Consider the following 18,796-nt stretch of genomic DNA (forward strand, 5'->3'; position numbering starts at 1 on the left):
TCCAGTGGAAAATCAGATTCGACTCATGATTTTTAACTCACAACTTTTTCCTAAAGCATTCCATAATTTTGAGCATTGTCTATACTGTATATATTTACATATTTCCAGGAATATAAATAAACTTATAAAGTATATCTTCAGAATAAAAATATATATGCATTTACATATTACAAACCTTAAAACAATTCAATGTAGAGATTTATACACATGCTTTATAAGTAGGAATATGAGAGACAGTTGAATTAGTATATAAAGTTTTTATTTTAAGGTTTCCCCTTCCAAGCAAGCTTCATTTACACATTCTAATACTGTACAAAATTTACATTCTCTGTGACTTATTTATTCACTTTTCACTTTCTACTAGTTTGTGTCTTTCTGAAACATAGAAAGCTTTACTTATAGTTCTCATAAATGCTTTTATTTATTTTGACTAGAAATAAAAAATAAATGAAGAACAAGTCTAAGGAAAGCAAATATCCTTGTATAAACTGTGACTTTCAGAAGAAATGATGACAGGTGATGATAAAAGGTTCTGAAGCAGACCTTGTTCTCTTCATGATGTCAGCTGGAATTTTCTCACAAAGTACTGTACTGTAAATTTTCTTTATTTCTATATAGTCATATGCTTTCAAGGAAAAAGAAATGAAAGTTGATTGCACTGGATATATATATTTATATATATATTTTTACAACGGATCCTTTGGATCTGAACATACAAATAAATACAAAGACAACAAAGATTGCACTTTACTGTAGAAACGGCATTGGATTCTAGTACACCCATCCATCTTGACATGCTCCGCAGTGACAGCTTATCACCAAGGCATTTTTAATCTGTGGCTTCCTCAAGCTTTTGTTTTGAACGACACATTTGTTGAGGGATTCAACAACATCTCTGGGTGATTAAAAAAATACTTTAGACTTTTCTTTACTCCTAACTGTTGTTCCAGCTCCGAAGAGCTGGAAAATCAAATTCATGTTCCTGCCGGTTTTGCTCTTTGATTGGCCACACTAAAACTACGTCATGCTCTCCTGACCTTCTGCTCCTGAATTCCTCATGCTCCTAAAGACGACTAGCAATTGCTCACTGAACTGAGCTCAGGCATCTCTGGTGATAACAAACAAAACAGGATGAGTTAGGGGAAGAATGAGGGTAAGTTTTGTGCTTTTCTAGAGCCAAATCTAGAGACATTTCTAGAGCCAAAGGTGAGGAAGAGGGAGAAATATTTGTCAGGAGCTATAATTCATTCTTGTGGCTCTTTGAAATTATGTGTTTTAGGGACAGAGACAAGTGGGATTGTACCTAAAAGAAATTATTCTCTCTTTTTGTCCCTGAATTCCTGAAAGCAATCTCCCAGTTTTCGTTATGGGTTAAGTTTGGATCAGCTGTGTTATCCAACAGAATCTCTTCACTATTGTATGACTGACTGTGTCAGTTGTACCCTTTGAAGCAAATAACAGGTGTGTTTATTACTTATATACTGCAAAAAATGAGAAAGCATGAGCCTCCATGAACTGAATAGTGACAGAGTGTGTTTTGTTTTAATCTTGCATACAAAATTAAGGACACAGAAATTATGACTCTGGCTAGCCTAGAACCTACTGGGCAGAAAGCAATTGCTACAAGAGTCAACATCTTTCTCTTTTCTGATCCCATGAGGTGCTGTAAGGGGCAGAAGGTATATGAAACAAAGTTATATAAAAAGAAGTGTTCCTCTTTAATCTTATATGACTTTCTATAACTGCTTTGCCTATGGAGTCTGTGATGTAGCCACAGGTTAGGAATATAGAATCAAGTGGCAATTTCTGTGATGCAGTGTAAGCATTTTGGTGGGTCAAATTTTGAATCATTCATGAACACAATATCCCCAAAACGTCAACATAGATCACATGCAGGTAGACTACAATGCACAATACTGATCTTAGGTCTCTCTGGGTGCACTCTTCTGTATTGTGTCTTTCTCCTTTTGAAAGTTACGATCCATGTGAGGAGTTTATGTAAAGCTGGGACAAGTTAAAACCAGTCTGAAATGGAAGAGTCTATCATCACAGGAAGTTTGGTGTGATCCGAGTTACAGACACGGTATCTGTTCAGGAACAGGTCTTTTTCTTTTGCAGTTACTTGTAAATCATCAGAAACCAAGGGTGTTTTTCGGCAGTGGTACCATTAGAATGCACTGCTCCTATTATAATAGTGACGTCATTGCTTCCTAGAAGGTGATACTGTTCGTTTCAGGGTTTCCTGCTGTTATTTGTTGTAAGGTACACAAGCGGGCAGGATAACTGTTGCACAGGCTGGGCCTGCCAGTGGTTCTGCTACATCTCCTTCCAGTTCTGTCCAGGTGCCTTTTTCTGGACAATAGCATATTGTAGATGACTTGTAGGCCCCCTGTAATGGCAGAGCAGGGAGCATTTAGGAAAGGATGTTCAGGGAAGTGCAATGGCAACCTTATCTATCTCCTTTACATTGGGAAGAAAATATTTTGATTCTCTGTTCATGCTAAAAAATTCCCAATGAAAGCAGTGGATTTTAAACTGCTTCATTCCAGGGGAAAACTGGAGATTGACAAGATTCAAAATCTTGTTTATTTGTGTGTGTGTGTGACTATTAACAAAAGTCAAGTACCTAGAACACCCTAGATGATCAACAGATCCTGTAGAATAATTGACCAAAAATTGGAAATTATCCAGCTGGTTTAAGTTAAAATAAAGAAAAATTTACCTTAAATAGTCAATTAATTGAAGTAAATTGGATTTTTTGATTGTTGCCTCACCTTTGCATTTTTATTTTACTACTGTAGAGAATCAGAGATGGGATTTAAAACTAGCTTAAAATAAACTGGAAAGGAAATCTTGCCAACTTCTTCGCACATTGGTTTATTTTCAAGAGGCCACATGAGAAATAAAAAATGTCTTTAATCTTGTTTCCTTTGTCACCCTCTGGGACTAGTGCTTGTATAACATTTCCTTTTCCAAACCAAAACAGCTTTGTTTTTATCATAAGCAAAAAACAAATAAAATTCCCAACCAACCTAATAATCATTTTCTGAAAGTGTATTCCTGATGTCTGGTTCCAAACACATATACAATTGCAGCTAGCAATTTACACTAGCGAACAAGCACATGTACCGATATCTAGTTATGTGTGTCAATACGTATTTGCCTCCATACAACTAATAACTTTTTAAAGCTTCCCTAAAACATTATTTTTTTGGTGAGGAAGATTGGCCCTGAGCTAATACCTGTTGCCAATCTTCCTCTTTTTGCTTGAGGAAGCATGGCCTTGAGCTAACATCTGTGCCCATCTGCCTCTATTTTATATGTGGGTTGCTGCCACAGCATGGCTTGATGTGTGGTGTAGATCCACATCCAGGATCCAAACCTGGGAACCTGGGCTGCTGAAGCAGAGTGTGTGAAACTTAACCACTACACCACTGAGCCAACCCTCTAAAACTTTGTATAACAACCTTGTTTGATGCAAAAGGAATAAAACTAACTAATATTATTAAAACCCCAAATGAATCTTATAAAAAAAAGTGTAATTGGAAAATATAAAATCAGTCATCATTTAAAAAGTGAATACATAGGCCACTAGACTATGTGTTTCCTGATGTGATATAATTTGAACTACACAGCCACCTCCCCAGGTGTTCTTGCCCCCTCAAAAATAATAACAACAACAAAAGAAATAAAAAAAAAAGAAAATAGCTGAACCTAATTAAGTCCTTATCTCTAACTTCCAGTCTATAGAAAATACAGAGACAGGACTATTTTAAACGATATCACAGGGGGCCGGCCCCATGGCATAGTGGTTAAGTGCATGCTCTCCACTGCTGGCGGCCGGGGTTCAGATCCCAGGCGTGCACCAATGCACTGCTTGTCAGGCCATGCTGTGGTGGCGTCCCATATAAAGTGGAGGAAGATAGGCACAGATGTTAGCCCAGGGCCAGTCTTCCTCAGCAAAAAGAGGAGGATTGGCGTGGATGTTTGCTCAGGGCTGATCTTCCTCACGAAAAAAAAAAAAAAAAGATATCACAAGGTAATCATTAGCCAATTCCAGAATATATGATATTCTAAATGATAATTGACCCTGTTTTTCAACAAGTCAATGCCATAGAACAAGAAGTGGGGCAGGGGTAATTTTCCAGATTGCAAGAGATGTATGAGATATAATAATCAAACACATGTGAGATGTGTTGGATCCTGACTTGAACATACCAATTTGAAAAATACATTTTTTTCCAAGTCAGATAAGAGAAATCTGAATATGGATTGCATACAAAAGAGTTATTATTTTTAATTTTAACAACAATTTTAACAACAATCAATTTTAATTTAACAATTCTTGTTAATTTTGTTGGATGTGATAATGGTAGTGTGTTTACATAAATGAATGATTTTCTTTTTAGATAAGTACTGAAGCATTTAGGGCGAAACAAATATAATGTCTAGAATTTGTTTCAAACTGCTTCAGCCAATATTTTTTTAAAGGGAGGATAGATGAAATAAGTCTGACAAAACGTTGATGGATGTTCAAGTTGTATGACGTGTTAATGAAGGCCCACTGTACTCTCAATTTCTGTGTATGTTTGGAAACTTCATGATAAAGAGAGGAAAAGAGTGAAAAGCAATGGCAAATTAACACATCCTAAATAGAATTTGTGGCTATTGAGCAATTAATTTCCATTTTTTATGCCTTACTGGTCAGAAACTTTTCAGATTCTCCTATTCAAACAATTTCAACAGAACATTTGTAAAACCACTTCAGTCTGACTTTTAGTTGGAAAGCCAGAATCACAAAGGCACGGGGGTGGGAGAGAACCAGAGACCTACCGCACTGTGTGATACAGTTGGCCAGATAGCAAGCCAGCTGTACAGCAACCACATTGATTCTATTCTACTACTTAAACTAATTTACTGCTTGCATGTAAGCCCGACACTCTTAACAGGTACATGTTGGGGTGGTAACACATTTGGAGGGAAATAAAAAGTAAGCACAAACAAAAAGGAGCAGGAGGAGGTAAATGTGGACACATACCATACTCCAGCTGTAGCCCCCCACAAGGTAAATGCTGTCATCAAGCACTGCACAGCCAGGACCACTTCGACCCTCCAAAATGGGAGTTTGGAGAATATTCCACTGGTCGCCTTTTGGGTCATAGCATTCCACGAGCATTACATCAAGGTGGGAGAAACCTAAGACACATAGCAAAAGGGAACCACAAAAAACAAACTCTCAGCATCCGAATTTAAGGCCAGGGCTTCCTTTAAAAAAAAAGTTTAAAGTCAAGAAGTAGATAATTGTGTCTTTGAAGACACAAGTGTATAAATAAATGGACTAGTGAAATTGGGAGACATGTCAGAAAGACCTAAAAAACAAACAAAACCCCTAAACTTTGGGTGTTTGGGGTTAATTCAAACCAAGAATTTCTAACTAGATGTCTTTTGTAAAGTTTGATTATACAGGGGTAGATCTTATTAAAAATGGTTTATTAAAACCTTATTGAAAAAGTTTAAAATAAGAGTTAAAGCAAGCGTTTTATAGAGTGCTTATAACAAGCTAGTTGTTTTCTAAGTGCTTTATATAAATGAACTCAGTTAATTCCCTCAGTCACTCTATGAGATAGTTATACCGTTATATCAATTTTATAGGTAAGAAAACTGAGGGACAGGGAAAGTGAATGATTTGAGTAAGTAGATAGGCTGAGATTTGAATCCAGGTGAACAGGCTTCAGAGCTCACAGTTTTACAGACTAAACTACTATATTGTTTTTCTTAAATGAATACTTACCTCTCTCAAAATGTTCTAATTAATTAAAAATGTTGTCTAGCATCTTTACCTTTTTTACAGCCTATGTTTATAAACAGCTATGATGACGTGAACAGTCTCCAGTATTTACTAAGGATCAAGGTTTAGAGCAGGGGCCTAACTTCTACTGAAGGGCTTCTCCTGCTTTTGATAAAGTTTCCTAGTGATTGGGAGAGTCACTAGGTCTTAGAGAACAACTTAGGTTCCCAGACTCCATCGGAACCATGCCTTTAATTTAGGGAGTCAAACATCCTTAGTAGGAGCTGCATGGTCACCGAGCAGACCAAATCTTCAATGATTTGTTTCTTCTAGTTAAATGCGCGCTAGCTGATTATTGCACTGCATATACTAAATTAATCAACATACTGGACTCTTCAAAGTAATTGAGAAGGTAGACCAAAAAGTATAATTTTCATTCTTGAAGAGGTAGACAGATTATTTCAGGCCACTAACTTCTAACATAAAATAAATCACATAGATTTGGGAACAATAGAGCAATGTGCTTACTGCTACTCTTGGTATATTCCTTTCCTTTACCATTAAGGTTATTGATGATAACTTTTGAAGCATATATACTTGGAATAAGAATTTGGGCAAATTCCCAGTTCTGAAGCTCTACTGGCATCGTCTGAGGATATGTGTGCCTTCTCTGTACTAAATACCTATATTATATGTGTTGACTGTAATCCTCACAATTACCAAGGAAAGGATAATTATCTCTCTTTTACAGACATGAGGTTAAGTGTCTTAAGTAAGACCACACAACTATAAATGTGTAACTGGGATTCAAACCCAGGCTTAGATGCATACCCTTTCTTCTACGCCATGATGCCTCCCTGAGCCAACCTAATTTTGGTTTCTCACTTAGGTTGTCATTACCCAAGTCTTTTCTGTCCAAGTATAACCTTAAATATGAAAAGTTCCTAAAACATTTAGGCATTCTGGTGCAAAAGAAATTTGCAGAAATCATATTTTAATGTAAAAAGCTACAAAGTTAACATAAAGTATGTTGATATAAAGGAATGATGTATGGATTGAAATGAGGGAGCACCAGTGAAACAGAAAAAGAATAAAAAGGGAAGAGTTGCAGCAGTAAAGATAATCCTCTCCCAGTGGGGCGAGCTCTAAGATGAGCGCCAGACATAGATTAGGATATTGACATTTCTGGTTGAATATGAACTTGGAAACATTTACATAAAAGTTACACTTGTCTTCTCTTTATTACATCTGGGTAAATATGTATTAGGAAAAATAGAAAACCCATTTTTTAAGATGGATGTATGATTGAAAAATAAATGCACAGATAGGTCTTATCTACCATACTTGGATGGCCTGTTTCCCACTTAGTTCAATTTCAAGGATCATGGAAGGTCAGAGCTGGAGGGGGTTTTAGATATCAATTTGACCAGTTTCTTTATTTTCAGATGAGGAAACTGAAGCCCAAAGCAGTTCAATAACACTCTCAATATCAGAGGTCTCTCCCCTTTCCTGTCGAATTCAGTGTTATATACATGCATGTAAAGTTACATTCATGCATAAAAACCACAAAAATTGGCAGTCATATACATATGTGGACAAGGAAAAGTGCCAAAACATGCCTTCAAAAATACTATGCTTTAAATAAGTTTTTTATCTAAAAAAGCAAATAGAAAGAATTTGAGAATCATAGTTTGATATTCAATTCTTAAAAGAAATGATTCTAAATTTAGACATGAAATTCTACAAAGTGTTTTCTTTAAGAAAAATCACGTGTTAGCTTCTTTGTGCAGCTATGACTAAAGTTCTATAAGATTACTACAAAAAACAATTTTCTGGAAAAAATCCATTACTATAACTTTGGTGATAAGGAATAATTTATTTTACTGAATTCATTACTACAACAAATTGTTTGTGCTTTTTAGTTATTAATGCTTTCGTTTTTTATTTTCTGTAGACATCATTATTCACTTCTGGTTAACATTCATTTCTTTAATTCATTTCTTTAACTTAAAAATAATCCTATCTGCAGAAGAGCCAAAATAAACGTTTGCCCAAGGGTACTGGTAATTTACACAGAGCAGATTTTATTTGGTCAACATGTTTTTTACTTGGTTAACTATGATTATCTAACGAGAAAGCCCCTTAGCAAGAAACATGAGATGCAAATGTTATTGTGATTAGAAAAATAAAAAGACCTTTCAAATGATTTCCTCCAATTGCATACAAGCGATCATTCATTACAGCCAAAGTGTGGATGGCGCGTTTTGTGTTCATATCTTGTTTTCGAGCCCAGACGTCCATTACGGGGTCATAGCAATATAGCCATGGGACATATTCTCCATTGTGTACACCTCCTGTGAATTAAACATATACATACAAGTCAAGAAAGTGCCTTGGAGCTGAACTTTGTAGCAGAAAGTGGAGGAATGACTTGCCTGAAATGTATATTTTCCCGTTGTGCACTGCTCCTGCGTGAGCTGCCAGCGGCTGTGGCAGAGAGGACACGTAACGCCATTCGTTTGTCTCTAGGTTATAGCACTCCACGCTGGACAGATAGCCGGTTTCATTCCTTCCACCAATAACGTATAAATGTTTGTCCAACCGACATGCATAAAAACTGGCTCTTCTATGATGAAAACAACAATCCACCATAAATCACAAAAGGAGCCCAGTCAGTCAGGGAAAGGAGGTATATTCTGCTTCAGAAAGGGTTGCATACCTTTGGAAATTACCTGTATAGCTACCTTATAATTCTGAGACCTTACACAGTAATCATATGTGTTGCCCATTCTGGTTAACATTTTTGATATTAAAGTCAAAGTAGAGGAGAAATTCACCTCTATTCATTCAATTCATTCAAACTCTTTGTTTCAGCTCTTTATATCTTGCTTTTTATACACTGTTCAGGTGTTCACTAATGTTTGGGATATTTGGTACCTTGTAAGGCTATCACAGCCCAGTAAGACAAAGTGAAAAATGAGGTGGATAATGTAACAATAATAAATTATCTTGACATTCACTTTCTTTATGGTCCTTCAAGGGTCATTGTTCCCAATTTATAAGAGAACTACATCATCAAAATTTTTCTTCAATTACCATTTTTTCTTTTTCTCCCCCCAGTACTATGGCAAATAGAGAAACTTTTGTGAACTGAATATAGTGTTGAAATTTTGCTCTTATATAAACAATTACAGGAATTTCACCAATGTAGTTTCCGGTGTTGATTCTTACAAAGCTATGGGGTATTTTTTAGTCTCTCTTCAAGAGATGCTATATATTAAATTATCCCACTATGCCATCACAGGCACAAGATGCAAGTTGTGTTGAAAGGACTGGAGTCAGGGAGACCAGTTCTGAGGTAGACCATAATCTAGGAGTGAGGTATTGAGGACCTGAATTAGAGTTTTAGTAGAAGACGTGGAAAGAGGTGACGTGGAAGAGATTTTAAAGGAAGACGTGAGACTCGTAACTAACAAGATACGAGAGCAGGGGGAGAATAAAGGTTGGAAGCGGACTCAGAAACTTGGAGTTAGGATGACTAGGCTGAAATCTTAAGCAAGTCCTTGATGCTTTGCTTCTTTCTTCTCATTGATGCTACTGGAATAATATATTTCATAAAGATAACACGTGGTCTAATACTGAATAAGTACTATTGTTAAGTGCCAAGCCCCTCAGAGAATACAATTTATGTTTGATGAACTAACGGTCTTCATAAAAATTGATGCCAAGACTCTTGGGCAATGTCAATAGCAAGATGAGGAGCCCTAGAGGTTTTATCAGATAAACATATATGGTTTGGGGATTTTCCAAGTTGTGTTTACAAAGCGCCAATATCTCTGGGAAGCAGTACATAGCATCTTGATTAACGGTCTGGTCTCTGGAATCAGATTGCCTGGCTATATGATTTATTGGGTGTGTGGCCTTTGACACTTTACTTCACCCCTCTCAGCCTCAGATGCTCATCTGTAACATGGCAATGATGATGGCACCTTCCTCACAGGGTTATTTGTGAACACATATGTAAAGTGTTTGTCATGGTGTCCAGCATTTTGTTCTTACTCAGGAACCATCAGTTAAATATTACCTGGACAAAAAAGTTTTTAAAAATCAGCCATCAAGATGTTTGCATATAAACTTTTCCTAATAATATATTAAGTGACGACTAAATTCTTTAACGCTTGTTTAGATGATTTATTACCATATAGGTATGCTACATGTTATAGATGGTGATGTATTCAGTTTTATTTTATTTTTTCCAGCTTTATTGAGGTATAATTGACAAATAAAATTGTAATATATTTAAAGTGCACAACATGATGGTTTGATATACGCATATGGTATGAAATGTTTCCCACAGTCAAGTTAACACATCCATCACCTCACAGATACCTTTTTTTTTGTGAGAACACTGAAGATCTACTCTCTTAGCAAATTTCAAGTATACACTGCAGTACTATTAACTATAGTCACCATGCTGTAGATTAGATCCTCAGAACTTATTCACCTTATAACTGAAAGTTTGTACCCTTTGACCAACCTCTCCCCGTTTCCCCCACCCCTAGCCCCTGGCAACCACCATTCTATTCTCTGTTTCTTTAAGTTTAACTTTTTTTTTTTTTTAAAGATTCCACATATAAGTGATATCATATAGTATTTGTCTTTCTCCATCTGGCTTATTTCACTTAGCATAATGATTTTCAGTTTTATCCATGCTGTTGCAAATGGTAGAATTTCCTTCTTTCTCGTGGCTGAATAATATTCCATTGTACATATACACCACATTTTCTTTATCCATTTGTCTGTCAACAGACACTTAGGTTGTTTCCACATTTTGGCTATTGTGAATAATGCAGCAAGGAACACGGGAGAACAGACATCTAAGATCCTGATTTCTGTTCCTTTGGGTATATCTGCAGAAGTAGGACTGCTTGATTGTATGGTTCAGTTTTTTTTTTTTTAATAGTCCTGGAATTGTTAGCATCATTGATAATGTTGGAGTAATATTTTGGCTATGTTTGTTTTTTCTAGATTTTCTTGATGCTTGTGAAAGAAATGTGTGTTGTGGAAAATTCAGAAGGATGGTGAAGAACAACAGTGATGGAAAACGAGGAAGGAGAAAGGTAAAAAGGAAAATAAAGAGTGGGCAAGATGGATTTCACAAAGGAAAGGTTGTTAACCTGGGCCCATGTCTTCTGAGGGGTCCACGAAGCTCTGAAATTATAATAAAATTGTAATAAAATGTTGTGTGTGTGTATATATATATATATACACACACACACACATATATATGTTGTACCTATGCATTTTTTGGAGAAATATGCTTGGAGAAAGATTTTGGAGGAAGCTTTTAATCAGATTATCAAAGGAATCACTAACCAAAAAAAATTGGGGATTTCCTAGTATAGAGGAGTAAAAGCTCATCTAAACATAAAATTAGGTTTTTTTTTTTTTTAAAATATCCAATTTATTTCATCAGAGTTAGCTCTAACGGATCTTTTTTTTTTTTTAAAGATTTTATTTATTTATTTTCCCCCCAAAGCCCCAGTAGATAGTTGTACGTCATAGCTGCACATCCTTCTAGTTGCTGTATGTGGGACGCGGCCCCAGCATGGCCAGAGAAGCGGTGAGTCGGTGCGCGCCCGGGATCTGAACCCGGGCCGCCAGCAGCGGAGTGCGTGCACTTAACCGCTAAGCCACCGGGCCGGCCCTAAAATTAGGTTTAAAAACAATTTCAAAATTAATTGCATACAGATGGACCACTGATTCCTTCCATTTCTCTAACCAGATTTCAATTGTTCTCCTATTGAATATGATAAGTCAAGGTTATTTAACTAAAGTGTTTTTACCTTCTTAAGTTAAAATGTTTCATTGAAAAGAGTGACACATATCTACAAAAATCTATACTAAAGTAACACAGATATTTCTTTGCAGCATTGATACAAGGGTAAGTCAGTATCCCTCTTCCATATGATTCTATTACAGGTATTGGAGCCTCTGAAATAATTAACTTACTAATTTCACTAATGGGCCATCTCTAGATAATTTGAATTATGTGGGTTGTAAGGTGGTGAGTTCTGCTATGTACTACATAAAGGTCTAGAAGAGAAAATGCCTGTTAGTCATGACAAATATGAAAACACTCCCTCCAATAAGTTTAGATTGTGAAGAATAAGAGAAAGATCTCCCTCTGGCAGTGTGAACTCCTTTTATCTAGTCTAAATTTCATTTCTCACTTTTTCTGATCTGGCTCCTTCCGTCCACACTGTGACACTGAGTCAGCCTGTCAGAACTTGCTCTCTTTTTAGCCCAGCCGTTCTTAATCTGATGGTCCATGTGTACTCCTAGCTTTATCCACACAGTGTCACTGTTAGGATCTGAATGGAAAAAAGTAAACAGCTTTCATTTCCTGACTAAAAGTGCATTTTTATGTAGAAATTCCAGTAGCAAAGACCCTGAGTCTTTGACGTATTCCCTTGTACGCCCAAGGGGAGAATTCATGAAATACATTATAGAAACACTGGATAGTTAATGGTCTGTCAGCAACTGTGAACATTTCCTCAAGGCTAAAATTTTATCATACCAGGTCTTTCTTGGGGATCCTCCCTGCCTCTCCTCCCCACACGAAGAGCACACCTGATTAGGCTATTTTATTTGTTTTGGAAAAGTAAGCTCAAGATTATTCAAGATTTTTTAATAGGATTACACTATTTGTGTTGCACGTTGTTCATCTCTCCCTCCTCTGGCCGCCCTTTCCTCCCCCAACACCAGAGGCAATATTCAGTGTATTGAGATAAGTTTAAAAAGACTACCACTGACTTCTACAAACATACTTTGAACCCTGCACATTGTACAGGTCTTTACAAGTTCCTTCTGACCCTTAGAGGGGTCAGTTTATATCCTAAAGCATGAGTTTGGATTGCCATAACCTTATCTCCAGCTTGAATTTTTGACTTTCATCATCAGGTTAAAAACAATAGAGTTTTCAAACAGAATATTGTCTTGCATTGTTTCTTTTAAGGCTGCCAGAAACAAAATATTTAAATTTGGAAAATTTTTGATGTATTTGCTTCTAGCTTTTCATTACTCCGTGAAACATAAACTTTGTTGCTGTTGCTCTCCAAATGCTCTCCAAACTGCTTTTTCTTTTTCTTTTCCCTTTTTTCTAGACTAGCTAAAGGGTAAGATCTCCGTTAGAATAATACCTAAAATGTCTTTTTTTTTTTTTTGATGAGGAAGATTAGCCCTGATCTAACATCTGAGGAAGATTGGCCTTGGGCTAACATCTGTGCCCATCCCCCTCTACTTTATATGTGAGAAGCCTGCCACAGCATGGCTTGATAAGCGGTGAGTAGGTCTGCACCCGGGATCCGAACTTGCAAACCCCGGGCTGCCAAACTGGAGCATGCGAACTTCACCACTACGCCACTGGGCCAGCCCCTAAAATGTCTATTTTTATTGAAAAAAATTTAAAGTCACCAAAGCATTTCTATTAATCTGAATTTTCATTTTTACCCTCTTCTTTCAGAAGAATCAAATCCTAAATCTGAGACCAAAACAACTCATCAGCATTACATTTAAGTTTATATTTTTCATCTAATCATTTCCGTGTAAATTCATAGGGCACAGGCATGCGATTCATGAGCTGACCCACAGCTGAGTGAGCCTAGAGGCCGTGTGCCCATTTCCCTGCTGACTTTCATTATATTTCCCTGTACTTGCATTATACTCCTTTGGAAGCTCTGAGTAGGTAAGCTATCCTAGGACTCTGTCCAGCCAGCTCTGTAACAGTGGGTTACCCCTGACACAGCTCTATTATTCTCAATCAGTTTGGTAACTTCTCAGCATAATAATAACTTTTCAGCAGTTTAGTAGCAGCTGAAGGAAGAGGGGAGTTGGGGAACTTCTGGTGAGTTTGATTCATGATCTGCACAATGCAAAATTAACTCAGTTAAATGTTTCAAGAAACTTTTCTAATCTGAAGAGTGTCTCACATATTTTACGTATTTTTTTCTTCTTCTTTTTAATTACCAATTAAACCATGCTGGTAACTGATCGTACTTGCTATTTTGGATGGAGGCTTGGCAATGACAGAAACACTTCATTTTAAGTTATGCATTGCTGCCTGGGTCAACCAACCCATAGGAGATATGGAGCTAGAAGATTGACTGGGCATTTGTGAGATCTGCCTTTTCCCATTCAGCTCCGTAAGGAGCTCTTTATTTGGTCTATCGAGTTGATTGTTCTAAATCTAAAAAAAAACTTCTTTTACTAGGAGGACCTGACATGATATACCATAATGACTTAGAAAGAAATGTTAAACAGTCCATCCTGTCAACGGTGGCTGCCGGGCGCCGACAGACCATGGCAGGTCTTTTTATCAGGTCAATGAGCTGCTAAAAATTGTCTAAGTAGAACCCTGCCACGGTAGGCCATAGTGCCTCAGAGGAAGTCATTATAGAATATCAAGTAAACAATACACATTTTTAAAAAATTTACTAATTAGGTTTTGCAACAATACTTCTCATCCTTAGGGGCTCTACAGTGAGATAATTGACCGCGACGTGAGTTATGCCTCCCAAACCGAAGGCACAAAGGTTAATGATCGTGGTGTACAGCCCCCAGCAAAGGGGACCGTGGTGATGAGATGCTGACACTTCAAACATGTTATCGATATTTATTTTCAAAATATTTTTTTAAATAAAACTTTTTTGAATGGTTTTGATTAAAGGGTAAAGTGATGTAACTACAATAACAGCAACCAGAAAATAACCCCCAAAACAAGAGAGAAACAAGGTGCACCGGAGGAAGACATGAGGATGCTTTTATGTATACATGTGTGCACAACGGGAAGATTGAGAAGTTTGTCAAGATATTAATTGACTTAGAATAATTTCTTGAGGTACCTTTGAATGAGACATTCCTATAAGGACTGTGGTCCTTATAATATATTGTGCCCCATCATTTTCAGTGTATAGCTGCTAGTCTCCTGAAAAAGAGTTTTAATGTATTTATGTGGACTAAAAAGTTAGATATCAGGTTTCTTTATGGACCAGGAAGTTAGCTATTGGGTTTCTTTATGGCATAAATTCATACTGTCTTCCTGTAGTCATGTACATTTTTGAGTGAATGGTATGATCTGAAAATTTCCTCTTAACTTGAGATTTGTGATTAAGGATCTAATATGATCTCAGTGCAATATGATTGACTGTTTTAAAAAAAGGAGATGCTAAGGTGAAGGAAACAAGAAGTAAAATTATTTCTTGAATAATTCAATGAAGAAGAGGAAATAGGTTGCAGCTTACTGTTACTCTTATACTGGAGAATTTGCTCAAGAGGATGTTGAGATACTGTATGAAAAGAACCAAGTGTTCAAAATTTAGCGTGTGAATTTGCATATGCATATTAAGACATCATCTCACGCCTAAGTATCAGCCAGGAGGGCCGAATATGTATAAATATAGTCGCCGTCTTGTCCTTTGGTGCTAGGAGAATTGGGTGAGACAAACACTGTATACATAAAAAATGAGAGGACACCTTGCAAAACTTTTTTTTAAAAAAAAGCTAACAAATGACCTGTTCTTGAATGTATGGTGGGAAGATATTTGAGGAGGCAAAGGTAAAGGATTTGAATCAGTGAGACTTGAAAACTTTAATTTTGAAATTTCTGAATCAAATTGCATATCATTGTGAGAATAGTGTTTTATATTTCAATTATAGGATTTAAATATCTTATAACTGAGAAGAGTGGGATAGTCAGTGAGATTGTAGACCTGCTTGCCAAAAAACCAATGCAATATAGTAAAGGAAGACAAGTCATACAAATTCTTTCTTCCTACATTAGGACAAACAATTGACTTATTTGATTATATTTCTCCACTGAGTTAATAAGGCAGTTAATCTAAATTGGCCAGGCCAAGTTTTGTATTTTGCCTCATATGTCTTTCATTGGCATCGGTTAGCAAACCTTATCATGGAAAACCATTCAGCATCCATGCTTCCTGTAAAGCAGCCACGAATGTTTCAGACACAAGAAATAAACACTTACCTTTCTTGCATGGGTGGAAGTTGTATCCAGCTATTAAATCGAGGATCATATCGGCTGACAAAATTTGTACTGTGTTTTCCTGTAAAAATATATTTGACCCTTACAACTTAGATTCCTTTGTTATAGTGCACATTTAATAGTATTTTATAAGATACCTCTTTTCTCAGGTTTAACAAACAGATGAATTAAGTAGAGGGACAATCTAACACGGTATGAGAAGTGATAAGTCAGTAGAAGAATAAAGGTGTCACCTCAAATGTTTTTCCAATTCCTTCTCTTCCTCTCTGCCTTTTTTTTGGGAAGGAGTTGGTATAAAAATAAGTCAACCATAATAATAAAAGCAAGTATGTTTATCAAAACAGTTTTATCACAAAGGGTAAAAATTTCTGAGTTTTGGTGCTTTTATATTTTAAAAACATGAAGTTCTTGTCTATAAATAATCAGTTCCAGAGACTTTCTTGTGTGATATCTCTGGTTAGAGCCTTTTTTTTTAATGATCCAAGAAGTCTAGCAGTGATGGAGTCTGCTCTCTCTCCATGGAAATCATAGCAATCTCTACATTAAGAGTTGGCATTAGGAAATCAGTTTTGTCTATGTACGTCATGTAAGTTCTGTGTGTGTATTAGGGGGAAGCACAGTTGCTGTGACATATCACAGGTGCATTTGCTGAAATGGGAAACCTGAGGCCTCAGAGCTGGGTAACCAGCTTATCCCCTCTGTTGAGCCTAAGAAGCACAGTAATACCTCCGAAGTATTAAAATGAACCTTGTTTTACATACAGATTCACACCAAAGCAAGAAATGGAAGCAGAAGAGGTTATTCCATTTTCTGCGTAGCACCTGAGATGACAATCATCTAAAGCACCTGAGGTCTTAACTCTAAAAGTTTGTTTTTTGTTCATACATGTGTAACTAACCATTGAAATATTGGTACTAAACTTCATCACAGGAATAGGCAGAAGAATGTGTGTGTGAGCATGTGTGTGAGTGTGTGTGTGTGTGTGCATGCGCGCCTCACATAGGCATGTATAGACAACACAATGATTAATTGCACAAATATATATTGAGCACCTACTATGCGTCTTACGTGTTCTAGGTTCTAAACATATCGGTAAACAAGAAAGACAAAGTCCCTGTCCTTGTAAATGAATAAACAGATATATATTATCAAGTAAGATGAATGCTCTAAAGAAAAATGAAGCAGGGATTGATAGAGGGGAGACCAGTTTAGGTAGGATGGTCACCTGCTCACAGATGTCTTGCAAGCCATGCACATATCCGCAGAATGAGCCTCTCACACAGTGGGTCAGGTGAGTATGAAGTCCTTGGGCTGGCCACAAGTTCAAAACCAGCAAGAATGCTGGGGTGACTTAGACAGAAGTCAGAGAGGTGTCAAGGTCCAGAACAGTGTGCCTAGTGGACTGGTGTAGGATTGCGCCTTTTGTTATAAGAACAATAGGAAGCCACTAGAGGGTTTTGAGCAAATGAGGAATATGGCCTAATTTATCTCTTGCAAAGATCACTCTGGCTGCTGTGTGAAGAACAGACTACAGAGGGGCCACTCCGGAAGCAGGGGAGTTGTTGGGAGGCCATTGTAATAGTCAAGGCAAGAGCTGATGGTGGCTTGAACGAAGGTGAAGGCAGTGAGATATGGTCAAGTTTGGGATCTATTGTATACACACAGACAATAAAATTTTCTAATAGACTGGGAATTGGTATGAGAAAAAGTGAATAATTAAGGATGGCTGCCAGGTTTTTAGCCTGAGTAACTGGATGGAAGCTCATGCAATTTGCTGAAGTTTGGGAGAGAAATCATGAATTCTGGTTTGGACTTAACCTTAACTTCCACTTTGGATCTCAAAGTGAAAGTGTCTGGTAGGCCACCAGCTAAATGAGGCTGCAGGTGCAAATTTGGGAGTCATTAGTCCAGAGGTATTATTTAAAATCATAAAACAGGATGAAACCCTTTGGGAGAGAGTATGGAAATGGAAGATAATGGGTCCTGGGAATGAGCTCTGGGGCAGAAGAAGAAAAACCAGCAAAGGAAAGGAATTGTTAGAGATAGGAGGAAAAGTATGGTATTTTGGAAGCCATCTCAAATAGGGTTTCAAAAAGAAGAGTGAGTTGAGAACCGACCATAGGATTTGGAAACATGGAGGTTGGTGGTGGCCTTGACAAGTTTTGTCTCAGTGGACGGGGCGGGGGGGATGAAAATTTAAGTGGAGGCTCCTCAGGAGAGGATAAGATGTAAGAAAGCAGAAGCAAGCAGATACGCAATGCTTCTTAGGACTTATGCCATAAAAAGAAGATTATAGCTGGAGGATGCAGCATCAAGAAAGGTTTTATTTGGTTGTTTGGTTGTATTTTTAAGTTCAGAAGTACTGGAAAGTCAGTGAGCAGACAAGAGAGAATGAGGAATAGGCCTTAGGTTGGAGCAGAAAAAATAATAGGAGGGAAGATAAAATATATGGGTAGCAACGGAGGTAGGTAAATAGATTTGGTAGTAGCAAGATGATTTTGTCTTCTGATTGCTTCTATTCTCATTGAACTAGGAAGCAAGGCCATCAGGTAAGAATGAGGAGGGAGGTTTTGGAAAAAGAGGCATGTGAAGAGAGAGAAAGTGTGAAATAATTAACTTGGAAGGTGGGAGAGGCCAGGGAAATTTAATGGGGTTGGATAGTAGCCAGCATGGTTCATTAGTAGCCAGTGTGGCTTGTGGTTTTCTATATCCAGATTTAGTTGCACAGGGGCAGGGGAGAGGTGGAAGAGAGTTGGGTTTACCAGAACCAGAGCTTTAGCAACAAGTATAACGGAAGGAGAGAAGGACATGAGGACTGCAGGTGTATGCACTAGCATGATTATAGGGATGGGCAATAGAATCTAAGCTCAGTAATGAGGGAAGTAAGGACATGAGAGGATGATGGACAGGGAAAAAGTGGTAGGGCAGAGTGAAGGAGGTGGCGC

The 18,796-nt window shown here is 37.3% G+C and overlaps 1 protein-coding gene across 1 annotated transcript in view; it reads right to left on the minus strand.

Annotated features, from left to right (window-relative positions):
• Positions 1–251: 251 nt before the first annotated feature.
• The window catches only part of KLHL14 (kelch like family member 14), a 95,963-nt gene continuing 77,418 nt past the window's right edge, over positions 252–18,796 (minus strand). The window contains exons 4-8 of the mRNA XM_004422431.3: positions 15,834–15,912; positions 8,224–8,414; positions 7,984–8,142; positions 5,039–5,196; positions 252–2,389 (exon numbers count right to left, since the gene is read on the minus strand). Of these exons, the coding sequence (XP_004422488.1) occupies positions 2,249–2,389; positions 5,039–5,196; positions 7,984–8,142; positions 8,224–8,414; positions 15,834–15,912 (728 nt within the window). The 3' untranslated portion in view covers positions 252–2,248. The remainder of the gene's footprint in view (positions 2,390–5,038; positions 5,197–7,983; positions 8,143–8,223; positions 8,415–15,833; positions 15,913–18,796) is intronic.

The sequence above is a fragment of the Ceratotherium simum genome, chromosome 14, assembly GCF_057802395.1.
Source record: "Ceratotherium simum simum isolate JZ-2026a chromosome 14, ASM5780239v1, whole genome shotgun sequence".
Lineage (NCBI taxonomy): Eukaryota > Metazoa > Chordata > Mammalia > Perissodactyla > Rhinocerotidae > Ceratotherium > Ceratotherium simum.